General features: G+C 42.2%; 1 protein-coding gene across 2 annotated transcripts in view; it reads left to right on the top strand.

Annotated features, from left to right (window-relative positions):
• Positions 1–24,834, top strand: part of LOC117247266 (cGMP-dependent protein kinase 1) — a 95,810-nt gene that overhangs the window by 22,720 nt on the left and 48,256 nt on the right. For both annotated transcript variants that reach the window (XM_078163229.1, XM_033611675.2), the window contains exon 2: positions 5,710–5,876. In XM_078163229.1, the coding sequence (XP_078019355.1) occupies positions 5,710–5,876 (167 nt within the window). The remainder of the gene's footprint in view (positions 1–5,709; positions 5,877–24,834) is intronic.

The raw sequence follows: 24,834 nt of genomic DNA, 5'->3' as shown, positions 1-24,834 counted from the left end.
TTATCTACAGCCCTGTTTATTTTCTGTTTCTACCTCACTATGTGATCAGAGAACCAGGGGTTACGGGAGAAACCAAACGTTTTTTCAGCTTCAGTCTGTGACTTTGCAGTTAACGTAACTTTTCAGACACACATAATTGTGAAACTAACTAACATTGTCTATTAATGTTACAGACGGGCATGACTGATAAAGTTTTCTGCTTAGCTCCCACATTAATGTTAGAAGTTATATTTTAGTTTGATGCTGGTGACACCAGCTGCTCAGCTGCTAGTGAGGGGAGGGGCTGTACCTGCCGTCTGCAGCGTGCTGTGTTCACTTCACTAAATATTTCCAAAGAGCGCTTTTTCCTTTATCATTTTTGACCAAAACTGGCTGCTCTGATCCTCCTGCAGCCGCGCTGGCCATATTACAGCAACAGAAATGTGTGCATGCATGCACAGCGACGACAACAAGCCAGGTTGCAGCGAGGGCTCTGTGCCTGCCAGACGCTGCCTGCACAACGTGTGTCCGTCAGACCTGTCGCGTGCACCCGACAGGCGCTGTGGTGGCATGCACTGTTAGTATTGATACTTTTGTAAATTAGTATTGTATCCGGATACAGCGTTTGAGTATCGATACTTTTCAGAATATCGATACTTTTGATAACCCTAATTACGACTTTATTCTCGTAATATTATGGCTTTTTTCTCATTAAATTCTGACTTTATTGTCGTAATATTACGACTTTATTCTCAAAATCTCCTAATTTTTTTTTCCTTCAATATGGCCCGAATACTCCCTCATACGTTAGCATGTTGTATTTGTAGGAAAAACATGTTTAGTATAAGACATTTGTTTTGTCAGTGAACCTTGTGAGTTGTAATGGAGCCGGATTTTGTAACATTACCTTTGTTAAATGTTGCTCAAATCATCCATTTGGACAGTGGGAAAAAAGATGACAAAAAAAGAGATGACGTGGGGAGTTTTTCTGCTCTGAGTTGAAGTTTTTCCAACTTGACGAGTTCAAAGCGCTCCGGCAAAAACACCAGGCGCCTAGAGCGCAGAAACACTGGGTGTGTAGCAACATAAAAAACAGCAAGCAAAAAGTTTCATTCTCATTAAAAACAATTACAAAAAGCCGCCTCCAGCTGCTGAAACACTTTGGGCCTTTGATAAAACATCTCGTTTACTGAGGCTAAAAGCAGGTAGAAAGTCAAAAACAGAAAACCTATCCAGAACAGTCATCATTCTGAGGTTCAGGCATGAGAACACATACTTTAATAATTATTACTATTATTACAGTCCTTTTTTATCACTTGTTTTATGTCCCAGTGCAATGATTGTTTGTGACATACTGTTTTTGGCTTTGTGTGAACTCACCAAATGTAGATATGTGTGTTTTGGTGTGTTTTTTAAAATAGATTTATAGATTGAATTCTGCTGTCCTGAAGGAGTGGAAAGAGTTTCCAGATGCAGCCAGAGCTCTGGAGTTTGTTCCAGATTAACTCTTTGATAATCAGGTGTGAACAGGCTTCTGTTAGATCAGTCACAGTCTGAACTGTTCTCAGGTCTGTTAAACCCTCTGAAGCTCCTCAGGAGACTTCAGTGGTCACATTTTTTTTTTCTGAGCCTCTGAAAGTTAATCTGTGATTCAGTCGACAGCTGAGAGTGGATTTTTGGACTATTTGTTTTCCCCTCTTCATCTTTCCTTCTCTCTGTTTCTTTCTATTTCAATTAAAATGTGTTTTATTGAGTCGGCAGGAAGGAAACCTCTGGCTACGCTGTGATCTCCTCCTCTCCTCTCTCTGTCTCATACAGCTCAGTGTTTGATGACGGAGGCTCAGCTGCTTTTCATTTGTCCATGTTTGAAGGAGGAAGGAGCTCCTCATCTCTCCTCGGCTCTGGAACTGGAATATACTGCAGATATCTGAGTGTTCGTGTCATGTGAGGCACCAGCTGCTGACGAAATATGTAATTACAAGACGCTAATTGAGAATCTACATTAATTTATTCCGGAGAAGACAACAATCAAACTCAATTTTAGATTTAATGTGTGATTGTTTATCAGGATAAACTCTGACCAAAGCAGAGGCTGAATGTTTGAACTAAACTTTTACAAGAAGTAGCGACGTCTCTTTATTATTTAATAATTTAAAACAAGTTTGGGTGAGTTTGTTTTGCAATCATAAGGGAGGATAGAAGTTTTAAATGAGAAAAAAACAACTGACCTTTTGCTAAACAGCTGAAACTATGTTGAGACTTTCAAAGTGAAACCAGAACTTATAGGTTCTGTTTAAGAAGGAAACATCATTCAAAATCCCACTGACATTTGTAACACTAATAGTAACTACCGATCCAGTCCTGGAACAGAGACTCTCAGCAGTGTGTCAAATGGCTCACTTCATACATGTAGTTGGTCTCACCTGGCAGCTGTAGCTCCGCCTCTATTTCCTTCCATGCTTCGTTCTTCTTTACCCGATCATGGTCAGAGCTGGAGGACACGTCACAAGGCTTCACAAGGTTTTCCTCACATTTCTTTTAGCGCTTAATTTTGCCTCCATGGTGAGCTGCTGTCCGTCTGTTTGTTTGGGTCATTTCATGCTGCATTTCTATTGGTTGGTTAGCAGACGTTGGTGGTAACAGCAGTCACACTGTCAGAATTTTATCCCAGGGTACATAACTCCTTGAGATCAGGTGGAGAGATCCACCAGTCAGTGCTCTCAGCAGGAAATCCAGGGAGAGGAAGGTTATTTAAGTGTGGGAGTGGCCTATTTGAATCCCTTTGGTTTGAGACCATGCTGCAAGGTGAGTGTGTTTGCTGATCCTGTGAGTTTATCTATCTCCTTTAACTTTAGCTTATACTGGAGTTATGCTATGTAGCATGTGAAATAGAGTATGGTGAATGTGCTAGGAAAGGGTAGTATCAGCACTGTCTCTACCTGGAGCTTGCATATACGGAGCCTGGGTTTGTTGAAGGTGGCAGTGCTGTTTGGGCTGAGAAAGCCATGCGTAAGTAAGGTAAAGGAGGTTGTTGGGTTGGTGCGGGGAGCAGTGAGACCTGGCATTAGGGGAGTGTCTCTGGGACGCCAGAGATCACTGTCTAGCCTCCTGGAGGTGTCGTGGGACCAACTAGACGAAACACTGGTGAAAGGAGGTTCCCACCTGATAAGCCTTGCCATAATAGCTTATCACAGGGCTTAGGAGGTTATTTACTGAGTGCTGATCCTTTCTCTAGAGCACAGACTTCTTGTGTTTATTTTAAATGTCCTGAATATAGGGCTGTTGAGTTCAGTGTTTTAAGCAAATAATAGCCTGGGCTACTAGGGGTGTAACGGTACACAAAAATCTCGGTTCGGTACGTACCTTGGTATGCAAGTCACGGTTCGTTTTTTTTCGGTACAGTAATGAAAAAAATAGACAACTATTAAATATCTTTTACTTATTGGTAACCTTATTAAAACATACCACCACAGCAGTTAACTCTTTTTCACATTGTTTGAATGAAAATAGAAATATAAAAGTGAAAAATAAAATCCTGCTGTTTTTTTAACACATTTTTGAATGAAAAATATAAATATACATTTCTGCTTTAACAGTTTTACTCAATTAAAATAAAAAGTATAGTGCAGCTGGTCAGCTTTAAAGCCTGCTCAGATTCAGTTTTACTAGGAACTTACTTAGCTTTCCCACTTTGTTAAAGTGCAGTAAACAAAACATGCTTATATCTAAAGTGCAGCTTAAACAATTTTACTCAGCTCCAGTGGCGTTGGTTATTTCTTTAGCGCGATGGTCAGGGAAACGCTCTTTCTTTTTAAACGACGACGATATCGTAGTTTGCACCAGATTGCTTTTTCTAGTCGTGCCGGTTAACGTTCAAACTCGGGTGATGTCGCTTTAGATGCGTTAGCATGTTAGACGTGTTTCCAAGTACATACCCGACCGCTGTTCTGCAGTGTCGGCACACTGCTTTTGTCTTGTCAACTTGTTTATTTCCATCTTTGTATTTTACCCTGAAACCAAAGTGTTCCCAAACGGAGGACTTAAGGTTTGCGGGTGGGTCTTCAGGTTCGTCAGGCTCACTTGCCATGTTGTCAAAATGCGAGAATGCGCTGCACAAAGTGAAAGCGGAGATTTACGGGACTCGGTCCGTAATTCAATTATGTCCGTCGGGGAACTAGATATTTTAAATGGTTCGGCTCGCAAAAACGGAATTAAAATAAAACAAAATAAAATAAAAATAATATCCTGCGTCCAATAATTCGGTACAGGGTCGTGCCGAACCGAAAGTCGCGTACCGAACGGTTCGACACAAATACATGTACCGTTACGGCCCTATGGGCTACTAATAGAAGTTTTACGGTAATTCTCTTTAAGCCAAATTCCTGTGTTATGTAACTTACAAATAGTAACATCAAACATTTTTTGTATTGTTTTAGCTGACAGGAGTGAAAATTAGTCATCATAATGTTTGTTGCAGTTTCAGAATGATGAAGACAGTTGATGTATGATGGAGGCTCGACAGAAGGATTTTTTCCTCTTAAATATCCAAATGTTTTTCCCAAATGACGTGCAGGTTTTTTTTAAGGCAGGCTTCAAAAACAGCACATACAGCTGCAGTAAATGGTTAATGAAAATCTCTGCAGTGGAGCGTTCCCCCAGACCCCCTTAGATTTCTGCTGACCGCTAAACGTTCACGACGCCTGGTTCTGCCCGTCTGAAATGTGGATTCAGTGTTGGCACCTGTAGACGAGCACTAATGAGTCCTGGATCGAACGCTGTTTATCCAGGAGAGGAGAGTGTGTGAGGCTGCAGCAGACAGGTGTGTGTGAGGGGCAGACAGGTGGTGGTTTTCACCGTGGGCCGACTCTCTGACATTAAGCTGCTGATGAAGACAGACGGTGAAACCAGCCGAGAAAACATCAGTAAATGTTAAAGTTATGAATCAAACTGTCGGCTGTCATCGACCAGAAGGACTGACGGAGACTCAGTTTAGTTTCAGATTGTCTTTACTGTCAGACGAACGCGCCAGAAGAAGGAGGTATGAAGCAGGTTGTTCACTTCTGTGTTTGTGTGTGTGTGTCTGTGTGTGTCAGTGCAGATTTTACCAGCCCGCTGTGGCTACACATTTAGACAAATAAAGGCGTGTCTCCATTAGAGGCTTGGTCTGGTTCTGAGTTCTTCAGATGTATAAAACCAGGTTGTTGGCTACCTTAAATCGCATGTCCTTGATTACCCTGTAAGGTGTTTATGTTCCTTTAGTCTGTAAGGACAAATTATACTGAGTTTTTTGTTTTGTTTTTGTTGTTATTTATTCCCCCTTTTATCAAGGATCACACCAAGACTTTACCCTCTGATTTAATCCAGGGAGTTAAATTCCTTTATTTTATTTTATTAAACAGCATTTATATTTCAGCATTAAAATGGCTAAAAACACTGAGACCAATGTTATATATGTAGCTGAGTTGTGTACTGACTTTAAAGTTTCCAACAATGTTCAAACCCAGAGAAATCTGTCATTTTAATAAAGGACACAGTCCGTGTCATCCGTCACCTGTCAGTGGTGTCATAGTCTGACTCACAGGATGTACACTGTGGCTGTTAACCTGCAGTCGGGCCACTGATTTCAGCAGCCTCCTCTCGTCCTTCTGCTATCTGTGTGTTACTGTTTCAAAATCCCCTTCACCAGAAAACTGACATCCTCTCCTCTCCTCTCCTCTCCTCTCCTCTCAGGTCGAAGGAGCTGATAAAGGACGCCATCTTGGATAATGACTTCATGAAGAACCTGGAGCTGTCTCAGATCCAGGAGATCGTGGACTGTATGTACCCGGTGGATTATGGGAAAGACGCCTGCATCATCAAAGAGGGCGACGTGGGCTCTCTGGTCTACGTGATGGAAGGTGAGCAGAGCTCGTCACAGTCGGGCTTGTTTTGAGTCTTGCCTTGATAATGAGGAGTCTTTGTCTCAGTGTTTCCTGTCGGACTTGTGAGGGATTCAGTTTTCTTCATCTTGAGACAATAAAAGCAGAGCTGAACTTGACTTGTGCAGGTCTTCAGCAGGTCTAGACCTGGACTTGTCTTAGCTTCTGAGTCTGACCTCTCAAAGTCTGGACGGCTTGTTGCCTCAATCCAGAGTACTTTTTTCTCACACAGATTTGGGTATGTCTAAAGAGGTTTTTTGTCCCCTGGATGTGTCCTCTGGATTGTTTGACTCAGACTTGTCTTGATTATGAGCGTTTTTCTACTCAGTTTTTGACTCAATGGTTTTATTTTGCCGTGGACCAAGACTTTTCTGTCCCCTTAGGTTTAAACTGATCAGATTTCGGTTCTCAAAAGTCAAGGTCGCTATGACCTCATCTGTCTCACTCTTGTGAACAAAATATCTCAAGGACACCTTCAGGGATTTTTTTTTTAAATCTGGCACAAACATCCACCTGGACTCAGCATTTTTCAAATTAGATTTTGATGGTGAAAGGTCACTGTGACCTTGCATCTGTCTCATTCTTGGAAACTTGATATCTTAAGAACACCATGACAGAGTTTTCTAAATTTGGCACAAACATCCACTTGGACTCAATGATTAAACTGATCAGATTTCGGTTCTCAAAAGTCAAGGTCACTGTGACCTCATCTGTCTCACTCTTGTGAATGCAATATCTCAAGAACACCTCAAGGGAGTTTTTCAAATTTGGCACAAATGTCCACTAGGGCTCTACGATTAACTGATTTGATTTTGGCAGTCAAAAATCAAGGTCACTGTGACCATGTCTGTCTCGCACTTGTGAATGCAATATCCCAAGAACACCTTAAGGGATTTAAAAAAAAAAATGGGCACAAATGTGTTATTTCTACTTCTCTTATCTTGTCTTGTCTTATCTTAAATGTCTAACAGGATAAAATAATGAAGGTCAAAAGGTCAAAGGTCAGCTTGACTGTGACATCATCATGTTTTAACGTCATATCTCAGGAACAGAAGGGAAGACATTTGGTCAGATACTGAATTGGTGACTCTAATCTTGAAACTGTGCTGATTGTATAGATCTTCTGTGTGTGAAGCATCCATGTTTTCACTGACATGGATGGAGACTGTCAGAGGTTCGCGGAGGTTTTTTCTTTTACTTGGACATTTCTTGTTCTGCAAAGCTTTTAGATGATGACTTGTTCCGGCCTTGAAGCTTTATGACTTGGACTTGGGGATTTCTGAGGGTTTTCTGACTCTGGATTGTCTTTATCTTTTTGTCTCAGGGTTTTCAAACATGGAATTTTTTCACTCTCAAGCGCTTATATAGTTACCCCGTGGACAAAACATTAACACAGTCTGAATAATCCTGTCTGAGTGCAGGGACTAATATTTCTGAGCGGCAGATCTTTGGTTTCTATTTGAGCATGAAAAGGTTGATGAGGTCTGACTCTTGGAGATTGCTAGATGGTGTTCAAGCTGCAGGCAAGCGATCAGTCTCAAACTAAAACGGCCAGTTTGGTTTTGCAGCTGTAAATGATGAAGACTGAAAAAGACCTGGAGGCTCAGACACTAAATAAACTCTGTAACACAGAAGAACTGTTGAGTGAGCAAATCAAACCTCAGAACAGAAAAGAGGATTTGAAGGAAACACAGATGTTAACTCCCATGTTTGATGTCTTTTCAATATTAAATTTCCCTGAAACAAGTTCATATGTGATGTTTTGAACATGTTTGTGAAGGTGGAGAAACTTTTTTAGAAACCTGCCCTGTGTTTCTCAGTTTTCACCAGCAGATGATTTCATGGTTGCTAAAATAAAATTGGAAATGTGAGCGACCTGGAAACCTTTTCTTTAAAATGTATAACTTAAATATGTGCGGAGGCTCTGAGCTTTGTGACCTTTGCAGCCAAAACAGAAAAGTGTGAGAAGTTGCTGCAGAAGTTTCCTGCAGCTCAGCGCGACCTTTAGGACGAAGCTCTGTCAGCTGCTGGTCGTCTTCCAGGGACATGTTGCGTAACTTGTCAGAGCGCCTGAAGGCTGCTGAATGCTCACCTGAAACACAGCTGCACTTTGGATTCCTTCATCACCGTCTCTCCTTTGTCACTGAGCTGCCTCGCTCAGTTCACATCACATTCGGTTAAAAAAAAAATCTCATACTTTCACAGATATTACTTTTTGCTACAGTCAGCTGATAACCTTCTAGCTACAGAATATTAAAGGTACACTTCACCCCCTGAAAGGTCACTTGTATATCAGTTACTCACCCCGTGCTACTTTGATTTCCGAAAGTAAATGCTTTTTCTCACATGCCTCCACGGTAAACAAAAAAGCCAAAATTTGAGAAAATTCGTAATGAATTGAAGTCATTGGGGTCCATGTTTAATAGTTTACAATCTCTCAGACAACTTGTGCAGCACAATCCAATCGTTTATCCAGTCATATACTCAGGACTTGACAAACAGACCTTTCTGACTGGGAACTGAACTGAACGTGAAACTTATCTCTGCTCTCTTCAAAGCTAACTACAGTGGAATCCATCCACCCATATTCAACTGCTTATCCGCAGCTAGGTTGTGGAGGCAGCAGGCTGAGCAAAGCACCCCAGACATCCCTCTCCCCAGCACCTTCCAGCTCCTCCTGGAGGTGTTCCCACGCCAGATGAGATATAGGGCCCGTCCCAATACCCCTCTTGGCCCTACCCCTACATTTGCGCGTTCCCATGAGGGGTAGTGGTGTCCCAATTCCTTTTTGCGTGTAGGGGTAGGGGGCATAACGAGGGGTAGTGGGTATGAAACTAGCCCTTCGGAGTGAGGGATTTCAGATGCTGACTTGCCAGCGAGGGGTAGACATCGCCATGGCTACCACCGAGCAAGAGACGGGGAAAAAAAGTTCATACATAGCTAATGTTACTGTCGTCAGGTTGCTTGCTAGCTAACTAGCTAGCTCGCACTATCTGGCGTCTGTCATCTGTCCTGTTCTGAAAAATGGTTGGATTTTTCACATTACGATAACACGCCAGCTAGTATAACTATGCTGCCACGTAATGTTAGCTGGTTAGCTATCTAGCAGAAGTCCCCTGTCATCTGTCGTTCATCAAACGAAGCATGATGAATGTGGCAAACGCGATCAGTAGGATGAACTCAACTGGAGACTCCATTGTAGATGCTGGTTGGAAATGTAGATGGCTCGCAGCTTCCTGTTTAAAATAGTTACGTATGCGTGAATGTAACCGACGTGGTGACGTAGTGAGTGGTGTTCCAATTCCTAGGAAAAGATTTCTAGCTCTACCCCTTGTTGCTTCATTTCGAGGGCCAAGGGGTAGTGGGCAAGGGGGGGGGGAGGGTATTGGGATTGGGCCATATAATCCCTCCAGTGTGTTCTGGGTCTGCCCCAGGGCTTTCTACCGGGGGGATGTGCCCAGGAGGATCCAGATCAGATGCCTTAACCACCTCAATTGACCCCATTAAGGCCCAACTCCAATACCCCCCCTTGGGGTAGGGGTTGAAATCTTTCCCTAGGAATTGGGACACCACTCACTACGTCACTGCGTCGGTTATGTTCACGCGTATGTAACTATTTTAAACAGGAAGCTGCGAGCCATCTACATTTCTAACCGGCATCCACCATGGAGTCTCATTCATCCTACCGATCGCGTTTGCCACATTCATCATGCTTCGTTTGATGAACGACAGACGACAGGGGACTTCTGCTAGCTAGCTAACCAGCTAACATTACGAGGCAGCATAGTTATACTAGCTGGCGTGTTATCGTAATGTGAAAAGTCCGACAATTTTGCAGAACAGGACAGATGACAGATGCCAGATAGTGCGAGATAGCTAGCTAGCTAACAAGCAACCTGACGACGGTAACGTTAGCTATGTATGAACTTTTATCCCCATCTCTTGCTCGGTGGTAGCCATGGCGACATCTACCCCTCGCTGGCAAGTCAGCATCTGAAATCCCTCGCTCCGAAGTGCTAGTTTCATACCCACTACCCCTTGTTATGCCCCCTACCCCTACACGCAAAAAGGAATTGGGACACCCCTACCCTGGGAACGCACAAATGTAGGGGTAGGGCCAAGGGGTAGAGCTAAGGGGGGGTATTGGGACGGGCCCTAAATGTGAAGGAGCAGTGGCTCTACTCCGAGCTCCCTCAAAATGTCTGACTCCTCCCCCTATCTCTAAGGCTGAGCCCAGACACCCTACAGAGGAAACTCATTTCAGCCGCTTGTATTCACGACATCATCCTTTCAGTCACTACCCAGAGCTCATGACTATAGGTGAGGGTTGGGATGGAGATGGACCAGTAAATTGAAAGCTTCGTCTTCTGGCTCAGCTCCCTCTTCACCGCGATAGTCCAGTGCAGCACCTGAATCATTCAAACCGCCGAACCATTTCATCTTCATTCAGATAAGTGAAACACTTAGAATCTCTGGGTCTGACTACAGTGGCCAGCGCAAAATCACAAATGTCCCTGTCTAGAGTCAGTGTTTGGTTTGTCTGTTCTGGGCTACTGTAGAAACATGGCGATCTGGATGAGGACCCGACCCCTAAGTAGATATAAACAGTTCAGGATCTTTAATTCTTCACTCTACACAAACAGTATTTATAATGTTTAATAAATGGCATTAGCTCTCTAAATACCTGACGAGACACAGCAGGTCAATAATCATATCATACAGTCGTTTGGTATTCAGTGTTTTGCTGGAGGACACTTGGACAGGTGGAGACAGGGATCAAACCGCCGACCCTGAAGCTTCTGTATCTACTCTGAGCTCTAGGGTTGTATTTATAGCTGTGTTTGAGGTTACTGTCTTATATAAGAAGCCTGTTTGGTAACGTGATCCTCCCACTTAAAACATAGGTTGGTGTTGGTGTGTCTGCAGTCACAGGACAGTTTAAATTGTGTGTTTGTGTTTTAACAATATTATTATTTGTTCAGCTTCTCTTTATATGATGGCAATCAGTACAGATGTGTTCAGGTGGAGAAAGTCTTAATGGATAAAAGAAGTTCCTGTAGGTGCTTCAGTGAAGAGTTAAAAGTCTCATCAGGTGTTAACATGTCCTTTCAGACTGGACCTTTAAAGCTGTCAACAGTCAGACTGTCATGTTTTATTTTTCGGGCCATTCTTTAATCTTTTTGTCTCAGTGTTTCTGGACTCGACAACAATCCTCCAGATGGCCAATCCTCCGTGTCGGTGGGTGGCAGTGAGTGGTGTGAACAAACTAATGACATTTATATCGAAGTAAAAGCTGCTGGTTAGATCACACTCATGCTGAATTCAAGAGTGAGTCCTCATGATCTGAGAAATATATTTTTTATAGATTTCATACAGCAGGGATGTGACCTAATTAACAAATCAATGTTAAAATGACTGGTTTTGGAATGGAGTCTGGTGTGGGCAGGCGAGGGTTCAGACAGATTGTTTACGACTAATAATAGTGTGTGTATGTTTGGCCTGATGGTATCATGGTGATGTCATCAGACTACAAATGTCTAAATCTGTGTTACAAACAGGAGGTGTGACTGTTTACCAGGCAGTGAGGCTCTGATGAAAGACCACTAACCAGGGGCATTGTGGGAAATGTAGGATCCAGATTTGAAGCGCTCTGTTTTTAAGCTGTTTCTCACATGAACAACTTCTCAGTTATAAATGAAGTCAGAGGAGGGACCAAGTCATTGATTTGCAAGTCCCAAGTAGGTCTCAAGTCTTTGCAGTCAAGTCCCAAGTCAAGACTGTTGAGTTCCAAGTCTTGTCCTCACCAAAGAGTAATTTACAGCAGCATGCAAAAGTTTGGGCACCCGTGGTCCTACTGTGAGTAGTTAAGTAGAAGATGAACTGGTCTCCAAAAGGTATGAAGTTAAAGGTGAAAAGGGCCTGAAGCCCTTCTTCTAAACCCTGTTTGTATCCAGCTCAGAGTCTTTCAGTTCTTGTTTGGAGGATTTCTTCTTGGGCCGTCTTCGTGCTCTGCTCTTTGAGCTCTATCCACAGGTGTTTAATGATGTTTAGGTCGGGGGACTGTGAGGGGCGTGGCCTAACCTTCAGCTGGCTCCTCTTGAGGTCATCCATTGTGGATTTGGAGGTGTGTTTAGGATCATTGTCCTCTCTTCATCTTCAGCTGTTTTACAGATGCTGTGATGTCTGGAATTTAACTGAATCCATTCTTCCCTCTACCTGTGAAATGTTCCCCGTGTCACTGGAGCATCATCCATCCACTCCCGTCTGTAACAGGTGGACAGGTGTCCCTTTGTCTCATCCATCCACCTCCGTCTGTAACAGGTGGACAGGTGTCCCTTTGTCTTATCCATCCACCTCCATCTGTAACAGGTGAACAGGTGTCCCTTTGTCTCATCCATCCGCCCCTGTCTGTAACAGGTGGACAGGTGTCCCTTTGTCTCATCCATCCACCTCCATCTGTAACAGGTGAACAGGTGTCCCTTTGTCTCATCCATCCACTCCCGTCTGTAACAGGTGGACAGGTGTCCCTTTGTCTCATCCATCCACCTCCATCTGTAACAGGTGAACAGGTGTCCCTTTGTCTCATCCATCCACTCCCGTCTGTAACAGGTGGACAGGTGTCCCTTTGTCTCATCCATCCACCTCCATCTGTAACAGGTGAACAGGTGTCCCTTTGTCTCATCCAGCCGCCCCCGTCTGTAACAGGTGAACAGGTGTCCCTTTGTCTCATCCATCCACCTCCATCTGTAACAGGTGAACAGGTGTCCCTTTGTCTCATCCATCCACCTCCATCTGTAACAGGTGGACAGGTGTCCCTTTGTCTCATCCATCCACCTCTGTCTGTAACAGGTGGACAGGTGTCCCTTTGTCTTATCCATCCACCTCCGTCTGTAACAGGTGGACAGGTGTCCCTTTGTCTCATCCATCCACCTCCGTCTGTAACAGGTGGGCAGGTGTCCCTTTGTCTTATCCATCCACCTCCGTCTGTAACAGGTGAACAGGTGTCCCTTTGTCTCATCCATCCACCTCCGTCTGTAACAGGTGAACAGGTGTCCCTTTGTCTTATCCATCCACCTCCGTCTGTAACAGGTGGACAGGTGTCCCTTTGTCTCATCCATCCACCTCCGTCTGTAACAGGTGGGCAGGTGTCCCTTTGTCTCATCCATCCACCCCCGTCTGTAACAGGTGGACAGGTGTCCCTTTGTCTCATCCATCCACCTCCGTCTGTAACAGGTGAACAGGTGTCCCTTTGTCTTATCCATCCACCTCCGTCTGTAACAGGTGGACAGGTGTCCCTTTGTCTCATCCATCCACCTCCGTCTGTAACAGGTGGGCAGGTGTCCCTTTGTCTTATCCATCCACCCCCGTCTGTAACAGGTGGACAGGTGTCCCTTTGTCTCATCCATCCACCTCCGTCTGTAACAGGTGGGCAGGTGTCCCTTTGTCTTATCCATCCACCTCCGTCTGTAACAGGTGGACAGGTGTCCCTTTGTCTCATCCATCCACCTCCGTCTGTAACAGGTGGGCAGGTGTCCCTTTGTCTCATCCATCCACCCCCGTCTGTAACAGGTGGGCAGGTGTCCCTTTGTCTCATCCATCCACCTCCGTCTGTAACAGGTGAACAGGTGTCCCTTTGTCTCATCCATCCACCTCCGTCTGTAACAGGTGGGCAGGTGTCCCTTTGTCTTATCCATCCACCTCCATCTGTAACAGGTGAACAGGTGTCCCTTTGTCTCATCCATCCACCTCCGTCTGTAACGGGTGGGCAGGTGTCCCTTTGTCTCATCCATCCACCTCCGTCTGTAACAGGTGGGCAGGTGTCCCTTTGTCTTATCCATCCACCTCCATCTGTAACAGGTGAACAGGTGTCCCTTTGTCTCATCCATCCACCTCCGTCTGTAACGGGTGGGCAGGTGTCCCTTTGTCTCATCCATCCACCTCCGTCTGTAACAGGTGGGCAGGTGTCCCTTTGTCTTATCCATCCACCTCCATCTGTAACAGGTGAACAGGTGTCCCTTTGTCTCATCCATCCGCCCCCGTCTGTAACAGGTGAACAGGTGTCCCTTTGTCTCATCCATCCGCCCCCGTCTGTAACAGGTGAACAGGTGTCCCTTTGTCTCATCCATCCGCCCCCGTCTGTAACAGGTGGACAGGTGTCCCTTTGTCTCATCCATCCACCCAAACTTTTGCAGTCACCACTGTAAACATACAAAAATCATTTGTTAAAACAAGTTGTTAAGCTAATGTTAGCTAACCATTAGCTAGCTACCTAGGTTGATATTAGCCTCGACTCTATAATATTGAACAAAGCTGGAAGCTGTTGCTTTTTCATTTGTCACCTGTGGTTTTTGTTGACCACTGCATGGTGTTTCGACAAGAACTTTCTCTTCGGTAGCTTTCTTTTCAACTGGTGTTCATTAACACCACATTAGTTCTTCATGGTTCTCTCCTGAAACTTGACTGGATGCTGTCGGATGTTGGATTAGTTCAAACAAAGTGGATCTGGAGAATCAAGTATCGACTTGCTGGGAATGAATAACATTAATATTAGTTCAGTCAGGACCTGTAGTCAAAGAAAACATATGTGGGCCTACGTGGCCACCTTAAGGTGGAGAGAGCCCACCTCCCTGCCCTTCCATGCGCCTACACGGAAAGTCTAAGAGCAGAGCAGCATCAATGACAAACAGAAATGACATTGATAAGTCAGACACAGCATGAAAAGGAGGAGCTGGGGTGGAGGCAGCTTGCAGAGGAAGCAGCAACAGTAGGCAGGGCAGAGCAGTTTAAATAGGGCGCCCTGAATAAGATTTGGTTGCATAGAAAGAAACCATGTGATCTATCAGCTGACTCCCTTCATCAATCAGCTGATTCATCAGTTGATTGGGCTCCTGGAGATCAGCTGATATAGCTGGGATGTGAGCTGAGCATGACATCACGCCCTGTCTGAACCAACACTATGCCCAATTTATTATAAGTTTGTACCAATATATCACGTAAACTCTTCACACTGGACCTTTAATAATCTGAATCTGTGAAGTTTGACTGCAGTGAACAGCACAATATCTCCCTCTGAGATGTGCTGGAGTAGCAGTGTAAAGTAGCAGACAATAACACTGCTCGTTAAGTACTTGAGTAAATGTAATTAGTTACTTTCCACCACTGCAGCAACCTTAATAAAGTGAAATATTAAATCACATCCAGCTGCTTGTTTTCCATCTGAAACACGTCTCTGTGATTTATTTCTAAACTGTAAACAGTTGTTAACATCCCATAATGTCAAGATGTGGTATTAAAATCAAAAGTAAGAAGTTTCCTCCTCATCAAACAGACGTGAGTGACGACGGCGAGGTTAAAATCACAATGCAGAGGTTTTTAAAATTTAATTATGTAGAAGAAAGAAAAAAAATAAAACCGAAATAACAGATTTTAAATTGATTACAACAACAGAGCAGATTAATGTTCTGATTATTAGATCATCATCCACAGTGTGTGTGTGTGTGTGTGTGTGTGTGTGTGTGTGTGTGTGTGGGTGTGAGTTGGGGGGGGGGGCACAGATGGCGGATAAATATAACGACTTCTGTCACAGGAAGAGGAAGTGATTCCTAAAAACAGACCACGATCAAGATTTGATAGTGTGTGTGTGTCACTGTCATTGTTGGAGGAAGAAACAGATGCAGCAGTTTTGTCTCATTATGTAACAAGCAGTGTACACACACACACGCACACACACACACACACGGCTCTCTGGTGGATGCGGTTGGCATGGCAACTTGTTGGATGACCATGTTTGGGATTTGAAATGTTTTCACAGTTTATAAATTTGGATTCAGTTTAAAAAGAAAGAAAAGAAGGAATAAAAAAAGAGACGGAGGAAGAAAACAAAGGAGGGAAGGATGGGAGATGGGGGGAGGAAAGGAAGAAAGGAAGGAAGGAGGAGACAGAGGGAGAAGATAAAAGGAATGAGAGAGAGAAGGAGGGGAGGAGGATGGAAACTGACGAAGAGTCTGAAGAAAAGGAGGAAAAATTACATTAGAAGACAAATGGACAGATGATTTAGAAAGGAAGGGAGGAGGGAAGGAAGGAGAGGGGAGGATAGGAGAGGAAATGATGGAAGGAAGGAAAGAATTATGCAAACTTGCGTCTTCTCTCGTTCCCCCTCCGCCATCATGGAGGATCCTCCAATCGCTCAGGGGACAACGAGCTCAGAGTGAGGAAACACAGGTGTGTCCTACATGTCTCATCTCCCTCTCACGTCCTCAGCTAAGTCATGAGAAAGGGACACGAGGGAGGGAAGTGAGGAGACACGTTCACATAATGAAAAGCACCCAGTGAATGAAATAAAGAATGAGGAGGCAGATAAAGAGGAAGGAACACATGAGGAAATAAAGACAGACATGGAAGTGAGGGATGAGAAGAAGGAGGAAGTAGAAGCAGCTGAGTGGATCACCCTCATGCTGAATTTAAGAACGAGTCCTTGTGATCTAAAAAATACAGATTTTTTTAGAAATTTTAAACAAAAGTATGAAAAGACGGTAAAAATATGTTAAAATGGTGATTTCTTTAATGGAGTCTGGTCTCACTCACAGGAAGTGTGTTTATTTACATATGAAACACTTGAATCTCTCCAGTTTGAAAGCAAATTCAATATTCTTTCATTTCCGAAAATACTTCAGCACACACACACCTACACACACAGCAGATTGTACCTACGTGTGTGTGTGTGTGTGTGTGTGTGTATCCACCCACGCATGATCATCCACATTCATACATAATGTACAGCACTGACTCTGTTTCCTGTTCGTCTGCAGCTTCAGTCCAATGAACAATATGTTGACAATATTAAATATTCACATGTTCTCACAGTTTGTTTTTCTGCTGATGTTTGTTTGTTTCTGCACAGAATTAATGTCAACACTCAATGTTCTCATCAGGCTGCAGGGTTTGAAACAAAAGGTGATTAAAAACACCAACAATCATCTCACTTACATGACTAATACTTTGTAAATCAATCATGGAGTAACAACATGCTGTGTAAGGTTTGGTTCGGTTGACTGGCATAGAGGTGAAAAGATAAATCTTTCCAACTGTGAAATGTGACTCTCTAAAACTGTCCGTCTCTTTTTAGTTGATCTTTAGTTGTGTTGCATCTCTTTTAAGTCATTATATTCCTCTTTTTAGTCATTGTATTCCTCTTTTTAGTTATGTGTCTCTGTTTAGTCATTATTCTCCTCTTTTTAGTCCTTATGCTTCTCTTTTTAGTCATATTCCTCTTTTTATCAGCTATGTTCCTCTTTTTAGTAGATATATTCTTCTTGTTAGCTGTTATATTCCTCTTTTTAGTCATGTTCTCCTTTAAGTAGATATATTCCGGATTTAGCGATTGTATTCCTCTTTTTAGTCATTTTATTCTCCCCTTTTTAGTCCTTATTCTTCTCTTTTTAGGCCTTATATTCCTCTTTTTAGAAGATATATTCCCATTTTTAGCCATTATATTCCTCTTTTTAGTCATTATGTTCCTCTTTTTAGTCATTACGCTCCTCTTTTTAGTAGATGTATTCATCTTGTGAGTCGTTATGCTCCTCTTTCTAGTAATCTCTTTTGTTGTACGTTCCCCTTTTAAGTCATTATATTCCTCTTTTTAGTTGTTATGTGTCTCTGTTTAGTCATTATTCTCCTCTTTTTCGTCCTTACTCTTATCTTTTTAGTCATATTCCTCTTTTTATCAGCTATGTTCCTCTTTTTAGTAGATATATTCTTCTTTTTAGCTGTTATATTCCTCTTTTTAGTCATGTTCTCCTTTAAGTAGATATATTCCTGATTTAGCCATTGTATTCCTCTTTTTAGTCATTTTATTCTTCCTTTTGGTAGTGATATTCCTTCTTTAAGCCTTTTTACTTGTTATGTGTCCTTTTCAGTTGTTATACTCCTCTTTTCAGTCATTATTCTCCCCTTTTTAGTCCTTATTCTTCTCTTTTTAGGCATTATATTCCTCTTTTTAGAAGATATATTCCTAGATATAGATGTAGATATATTCTTCTTTTTAGCTGTTATATTCCTCTTTTTAGTCATGTTCTCCTTTGAGTAGATATATTCCTGATTTAGCCATTGTATTCCTCTTTTTAGTCATTTTATTCTTCCTTTTGGTAGTGATATTCCTTCTTTAAGCCTTTTTACTCGTTATGTGTCCTTTTCAGTTGTTATACTCCTCTTTTCAGTCATTATTCTTCTCTTTTTAGGCATTATATTCCTCTTTTTAGAAGATATATTCCTATTTTTAGCCATTATATTCCTGTTTTTAGTCATTTTGCTCCTCTTTTTAGTAGATATATTCCTTTTTTTTACTTATGTGTCCTATTTCAGTGGTTATACTCCTCTTTTCAGTCGTTATTCTCCTCTTTTTAGTCCTCATGCTTCTCTTTTTAGTCAATATATTCCTCTTTTTAGTCATTACGCTCCTCTGTTTAGGAGATGTATTCATCTTGTAAGTCGTTATGCTCCTCTTTCTAGTAATCTCTTTTGTTGTACGTTCCCCTTTTTAGTTGTTATATTCCTCTTTTTAGTTGTTCGGCTCCTCAGTTTAGTCGTTATCCTCCTTTTTTTAGTCGTTTTGTCTCTCCTTTCAGTTTTTATACTCCTCTTTTTAGTTGTTGTGCTTCTCTTTTTAGTCATCATGCTCCTCTTTAGTCATTATGTTCCTCTTGTTAGTCATTATGCTCCTTTTTAGTCTTTATATTGCTTTTTTAGTCATTATGTCCCTTTTTTAGTATAGTCCCCTTTTTAGTCATGTTCCTGTTTTTAGTTGTTATATTCCTTTTTTCAGTCATTATGCTCCTCTTTTGGTCATTATACTCCTCGGCCTGTGATGGCTCTCAGGTTCATGTCTGATAGACTGGCTGTAGGAAGGTGGATGACTCTGGAGGAAGTGTGTGTGTGATGCTGGTAAGTCTCTCTGTTGGAGATAGTAAACTTGGAACAGAAAATCAGACTGGGTTGGATGATGCTGTTGTAAAGCAACAACAGGAAGTGAGGGACAGCAGACAGTGCTCTAAGTTTTTAGATGGTGTGGAGTCTTTGCTGGGGGGTGGGTTAAGGGGGCAGTGGTGGTGTGGCATTGATTCATCCTGGTGTTGTATTGCTTTTGTGTGTTTTTTGTTGTTTCACATCTCTGTATAGTCATTTTCTGCCTCTTTTTAGTCATTTTAAATCTCTGTAGTCATTTTGGGACTCGTTGTCATTTTATGACTCTTGTTATATTGCATATCTTTCAATTCAATTCAATTTTATTTAAAAAATCCCAATATCATAAATCACAATTTGCCTCAGAGGGCTTTACAGCATACGACATCCCTCTGTCCTTTGGACCCTCACAGCAGATAAGGAAAAACTCCTAGAGCATAGACTCATAAATCTGCGCGCAAAATATTAGGCTGATGGGTCCAATAGTTTGCAAGATTAGCTGTGGACAGATAGACACACACACGATGAAACCTATAAGGGTGTTTTTACATTTAGTCCTTTTTAAACAAACTAAACTCAGTCCTCTTAAAGTGCACCAAAAAGTGGACCAACAAAAAGGGACTCAGTTATCTCTGTGTTCACCTTGTCAGTTCATTTGAAAAAGGACTTAGTTCTCTTTCTGGTCTGCTTCAGCTCTGACGTCAATCAATTTCAATCAATTTTATTTATAAAGCCCAATATCACAAATCACAATTTGCCTCATGCTTTACAGCATACGACATTCCTCTGTCCTTTGGACCCTCACAGCGGATAAGGAAAAACTCCCCAAAAAAAACATTTCACGGGGAAAAAAAATGGTAGAAACCTCAGGAAGAGCAACTGAGGAGGGATCCCTCTTCTGGGATGGACAGACGAGCAATAGATGTCGTACAGAACAGATCAACATAATAAATTAACAGTAAACCGACACAATGAGACAGAGAGAGAGAGAGAGAGAGAGATGCAGGACAGACGGTAATGAGCTTAATTAGCTTACAACAACATTAATGAAAGTAATAATATTATAATTAATAATAATATATTATTTGACGTGGCCTCAGTCCTCTTTCTGTTCACACTATGGTATGTCTTTGTAGTCATTTTGTGACTCTTTGTAGTCATTTTATGACTCTTTTGTCATTTTGCATCTCTTTGTAGTCATTTTGTGACTCTAGTCATTTTTCATCTCTTTGCAGTCATCTTGTGACTCTTTGTAGTTGTTTTGTGACTCTTTGTAGTCATTTTGTGACCCTTGTCATTTGCATCTCTGTAGTCATTTGTGTCTCTTTGTAGTCATTTCATATCTCTTTGTTGTCATTTTGTGACTCTGTAGTCATTTCGTATCTCTTTGTAGTCATTTCATATCTCTGTTGTCATTTTGTGACTCTGTAGTCATTTCGTATCTCTTTGTAGTCATTTTGTGACTATAGTCGTTTTGTGACTCTAGTCATTTTGCTTCTCTTTGTAGTCATTTTGTGACTCTGTAGTCATTTTGTGACTGTTTTGTCATTTGGCATATCTTTGTAGTCATTTTGTGACTCTTTGTAGTCGTTTTGTGACTCTAGTCATTTTGCATCTCCGTGTAGTCATTTGTATCTCTTTATAGTATTTTCTGACTCTGTAGTCATTTTGTGACTCTGTAGTCATTTCGTATCTCTTTGTTGTCATTGTGTGACTCTAGTCATTTTGCATCTCTTTGTAGTCATTTTGTGACTCTAGTCATTTTGCATCTCTGTGTAGTCATTTGTATCTCTTTATAGTATTTTCTGACTCTGTAGTCATTTTGTGACTCTGTAGTCATTTCGTATCTCTTTGTAGTCATCTTGTGACTCTAGTCATTTTGCATCTCTTTGTAGTCATTTTGTGACGCTTTATAGTCGTTTTGTGACTCTAGTCATTTTACATCTCTTGTAGTCATTTTGTGAGTCTGTAGTCATTTCGCATCTCTTTGTAGTCATTTTGTGCCTCTTAAGTCATTTCGCATCTCTTTGTAGTCATCTTGTGACTCTAGTCATTTTTCATCTTGTCAATTTGTGTCTTGTTTTGGTTATGCATCTCTTTGTGGAGGGTTTGCATCTCTTCATTAATTTTGTGTGGATCTTGAGTGCGTCTCTTTGTAGTTTTGCATCTCTTGTTAGTTGTTTTGTGCCTCTTGTTGGTCATTTTTCAGGAGTAGTAGTAATAGTAGTAGTTATATGTAGTAGAACTCCCCAAGACCTGGAAACACTTGATTTTAGACAGACTTGTCCTTTAACCGTCCACATTAATCTCAGTTAGACAGCAAACAAACTTCCACACATCCCAGTAACAGAGACCTACTGGGACCAGTCATGTGATTACACCACATGATCCCATGGCTGTGGCTGTGAGACTCCGAGGGTGAACTGAAGCGTTCAGTGAAGAGCTGAAAGTCTTTGTTCACATCTTGTAAATGTTCTGCTGCTGTGACCTCTGACAACAAATCAGCGTTCACTCTGACTAAACAGACCCGACTCTGTAATGAATTCATCACCGCTGACAGCATTTTCTCTTTTAGCTGCGTTTCTTCCCGCTGATGGCCTGTCAAACGACTCAAAGCTCTCCAGCTGCTTTAATGAGTCTTTTTAACTGGAACTCAAATGTCAAACAGTCGAGTGGATGCAAATTCATTTTTTTAAGTGCTTCTGTGTCTCAGTTTGGAGCAACAAAGACAGAAATGAGTGTAACTGGAGGAGGTCTCACTCTGATCTGTTCTTCCGGTTCAGAGTGACACATTAACAACCTGCAGGGACTTTGAGAATCTCATTAAATCATTTTATCGTTTCCACACTCACTTTCCTTTCTGCTGAAAACATTTAAACCCCTCCTGGTTTATTCCGTCTCTGGTTCCGTCTGTTCTCTGAAGGGAAGCTGCATGTTTTGAAGGCAGTTGTAGGAGCGTCTGTTGGGCATCGCTCCAAACTCTCCAAGCTGCTTCTGTGACTCTGATGTCACCTGGAAGTTTTCTTTTTGGTGTCTTATTAGCAGATTTTGTCCTTCAGAAACAGAAATATGAAAAGTGTTCTGCTGGGAGTCTGACATGTTACCCTGCTTCTCTTCAGCCAAACTCTAAGATTTATTTACAGCCTCGTTAGCAGCACAGCTGTTTGGATATCAATACCAGACAGTCCGTCACTTCGATTCAGGCGATTTCAGCAACTGTTGGACAGAAGAGTCTGAATGTTTTTATTGCCTCATTTCCATTTTTATTAATTTAAGTTTAATTTTAGTGGTTGCATAGAGTTGATTGTTTGATTAACTTTATTACGCCAGAAGAAAATTGGTTTGCAGTGTGGGAACAAGATGTGAAGCTTCATTCAGATCTGAATGTCTTTACATTAGTCAGACTGCAGTTTAACATGTCAGTCACATGTCATCTCCGCCAGGTGTCCACGTTCCGGCTGCTACACAGCAGCCCGAGCAGATGGCAGCCACTCTAGACACCAGCAGACACACCACAGCAAGTTTCAGACACATCACAGAAGCCTATCAAAATACAGTGGGTGCAAACATGTGGGCACCCCTGGTAATAATTTATTTAACTGTGAACAGTTCAGTAAGTAGAAGATGAACTGGTCTCCAAAAGACACAAAGTTAAAGATGGAACAGTGTTTTATTTTTGTTTTATACAGTTTTAGAGTGAAATAAAAGGAAAGGAGCACCGTCCAAAAATTTAGGGTGAAAAAAGACGGGGGTGGATGGATGAGACAAAGGGACACCTGTCCGCCTGTTACAGACGGGGGTGGATGGATGAGACAAAGGGACACCTGTCCACCTGTTACAGACGGAGGTGAATGGACGAGAGAACAGGGAGAAGAGGTCTAAACCCGCTCGTACACCCACAGTATTAATCAGACCAACTTTTTATTTGTTCCAACATGCGTGGATGAATAAATGAATACCCAGCGAAGTTCTTCACAGACATCATGAGAGCTCACGGGAATAAAACTTATTTAACGGCTCCAAATTTAACATCCTGTCATTAATGTGTCAGACATGAGACAGGCAGCAGAATTCACTCTGTAACAACGTTAAATTATGAAACTGATGTGAAGACGTGTCAGAGGCGTCATGACGATCTTTAATGAAGACTCCAACAGCAAAATAAAATCCGACAGTGAAGAGAGGAAACAGAAAACACTCTTCTTAACTCACGGCTGCTCTCTCACACAAGCACACAATCCTTTGTGTCAGTATGCTGTCATGCTGGAGCCAAGCTGTGAGGAACATTAATGTGTAAGTCATCGTTTTAACAGGTACATGGAGCCGGTGATGTCACGTATTCCACCTGTGAAAAGGGTTTAAAATGCACAAAAAAAAACAGTCCTGCAGTTCCGATAAATGACAAAAATTCAGCGTGAGAAACTGATGTTAAGGAGAAGTGTAATGTGAGGGAGAGTGGCAGTGGTGTTGGAGAAGACTACAGACACTCTTTCATACCTGCCTGCTGCTCCTGTTGTTTCATTAGTGGCAGTTGTAAAAGAAATCTACTCCCCTTTTTTCTTGCTCGGTGGTAGTCGGTCGCCCACGCTGTTCTCTTTCTGTTCTGTCACTCTCGGTCCACCTGTCAGATGATAAACACATTTTCTGGAGTTTGACCTGTGACTCCTCCTCTAATGTGCCAGAGTGTGGACTAATGTGGGATCCATCCCGTCCTGCTGGGGGGATTGAACCCACAACCTCACCACTGTCCAGTCACTGTGTTTGCGTGGACTCTGACTGCAGGATAGATTAAATATGTAATAGATCCATCTTTGTGTTATCAATCATACGAGACTGGACCAGATGTGAGGTTGTATAATAAAGACGGAGCTGATGCCTCATTTACATAAAACTGTAAACACAGCTGATGAGAAGCACCGAGGGAGGACGGATGATGGATGGATGGATGGATGGATGGATGGACAGATGATGGATGGATGGATGATGGACGGATTTAGTTTCAGCATTAGTTTTATAAACACACTTCCTGATCAGCGGTTCAATATCTCCTTGTTTTAGGCTGCAGATAACTGTCTTAATATATAATGACGAAAACTCTGTCTGTGTGTCTGTTCCATGTTTTTCTCCTCACTGACTTGGTCAATCCATGTGAAATTTGGCACAGTGGTAGAGGGTCATGGGAGGATGCCAATGAAGCAATATTACATCAATTGGCCAAAGGGGGGCGCTATAGCAACCAACTGAAATGTCAAACTTTGAATGGGCATATCTCATGTCCCGTATGTCGTAGAGACATGAAACTTTGCACAGAGATGCCTCTCCTCATGAGGAACACATTTGCCTCAAGAACCCATAACTTCCGCTTATATAGATTTTCCGCCATTTTGAATTTTTTGAAAAACACTTCAAATGGATCTCTTCCTAGGAAGTTTGAGCGATCTGCATGAAACTGGGTGAACATAATCTAGGGACCAATATCTAAAGTTCCCTCTTGGCAAAAGTTGGAAAACTTACTAAAACTGAGCTTCTATAAGGCAATGAATATTGCGGAGGGCGTGGCTCATCACATAAAGGTGTAGAACATCTCAAGGGTTTCACCCATCACCACGCAACTTTGTAGGCATATGACCACACATAATCTGAGGGGACCCCTCCATTATTGACCCCATCAAACAAAATGGGGGCGCTAGAGAGCTCATTTCTTATCTAGGCCTAACCGCCATATGGATTTTTACTAAACTTGGTAGATATGTAGAACAGGACGCCTCAAGGTGACTGGAGAAATTTAACTCTAATTGGCAACTGGGTGGCGCTATAACAACAGAAAAATGCTTCAAAATGGCTAAAATGCGACCGATCGCTGTGGCTCCCCCTGTGGACCAATGTTGGTGTTGTTTTCTAATGTTTGGTATGACTAAGTCATGGTATGGTATGCTGTACATAATCACGGAAACTGTCAGTGTGTCATTCTGTCAGTCAG

Source organism: Epinephelus lanceolatus, chromosome 21, assembly GCF_041903045.1.
Source record: "Epinephelus lanceolatus isolate andai-2023 chromosome 21, ASM4190304v1, whole genome shotgun sequence".
Classification (NCBI taxonomy): Eukaryota; Metazoa; Chordata; class Actinopteri; order Perciformes; family Serranidae; genus Epinephelus; species Epinephelus lanceolatus.
This window is presented reverse-complemented; position numbering and strand designations above follow the sequence as displayed.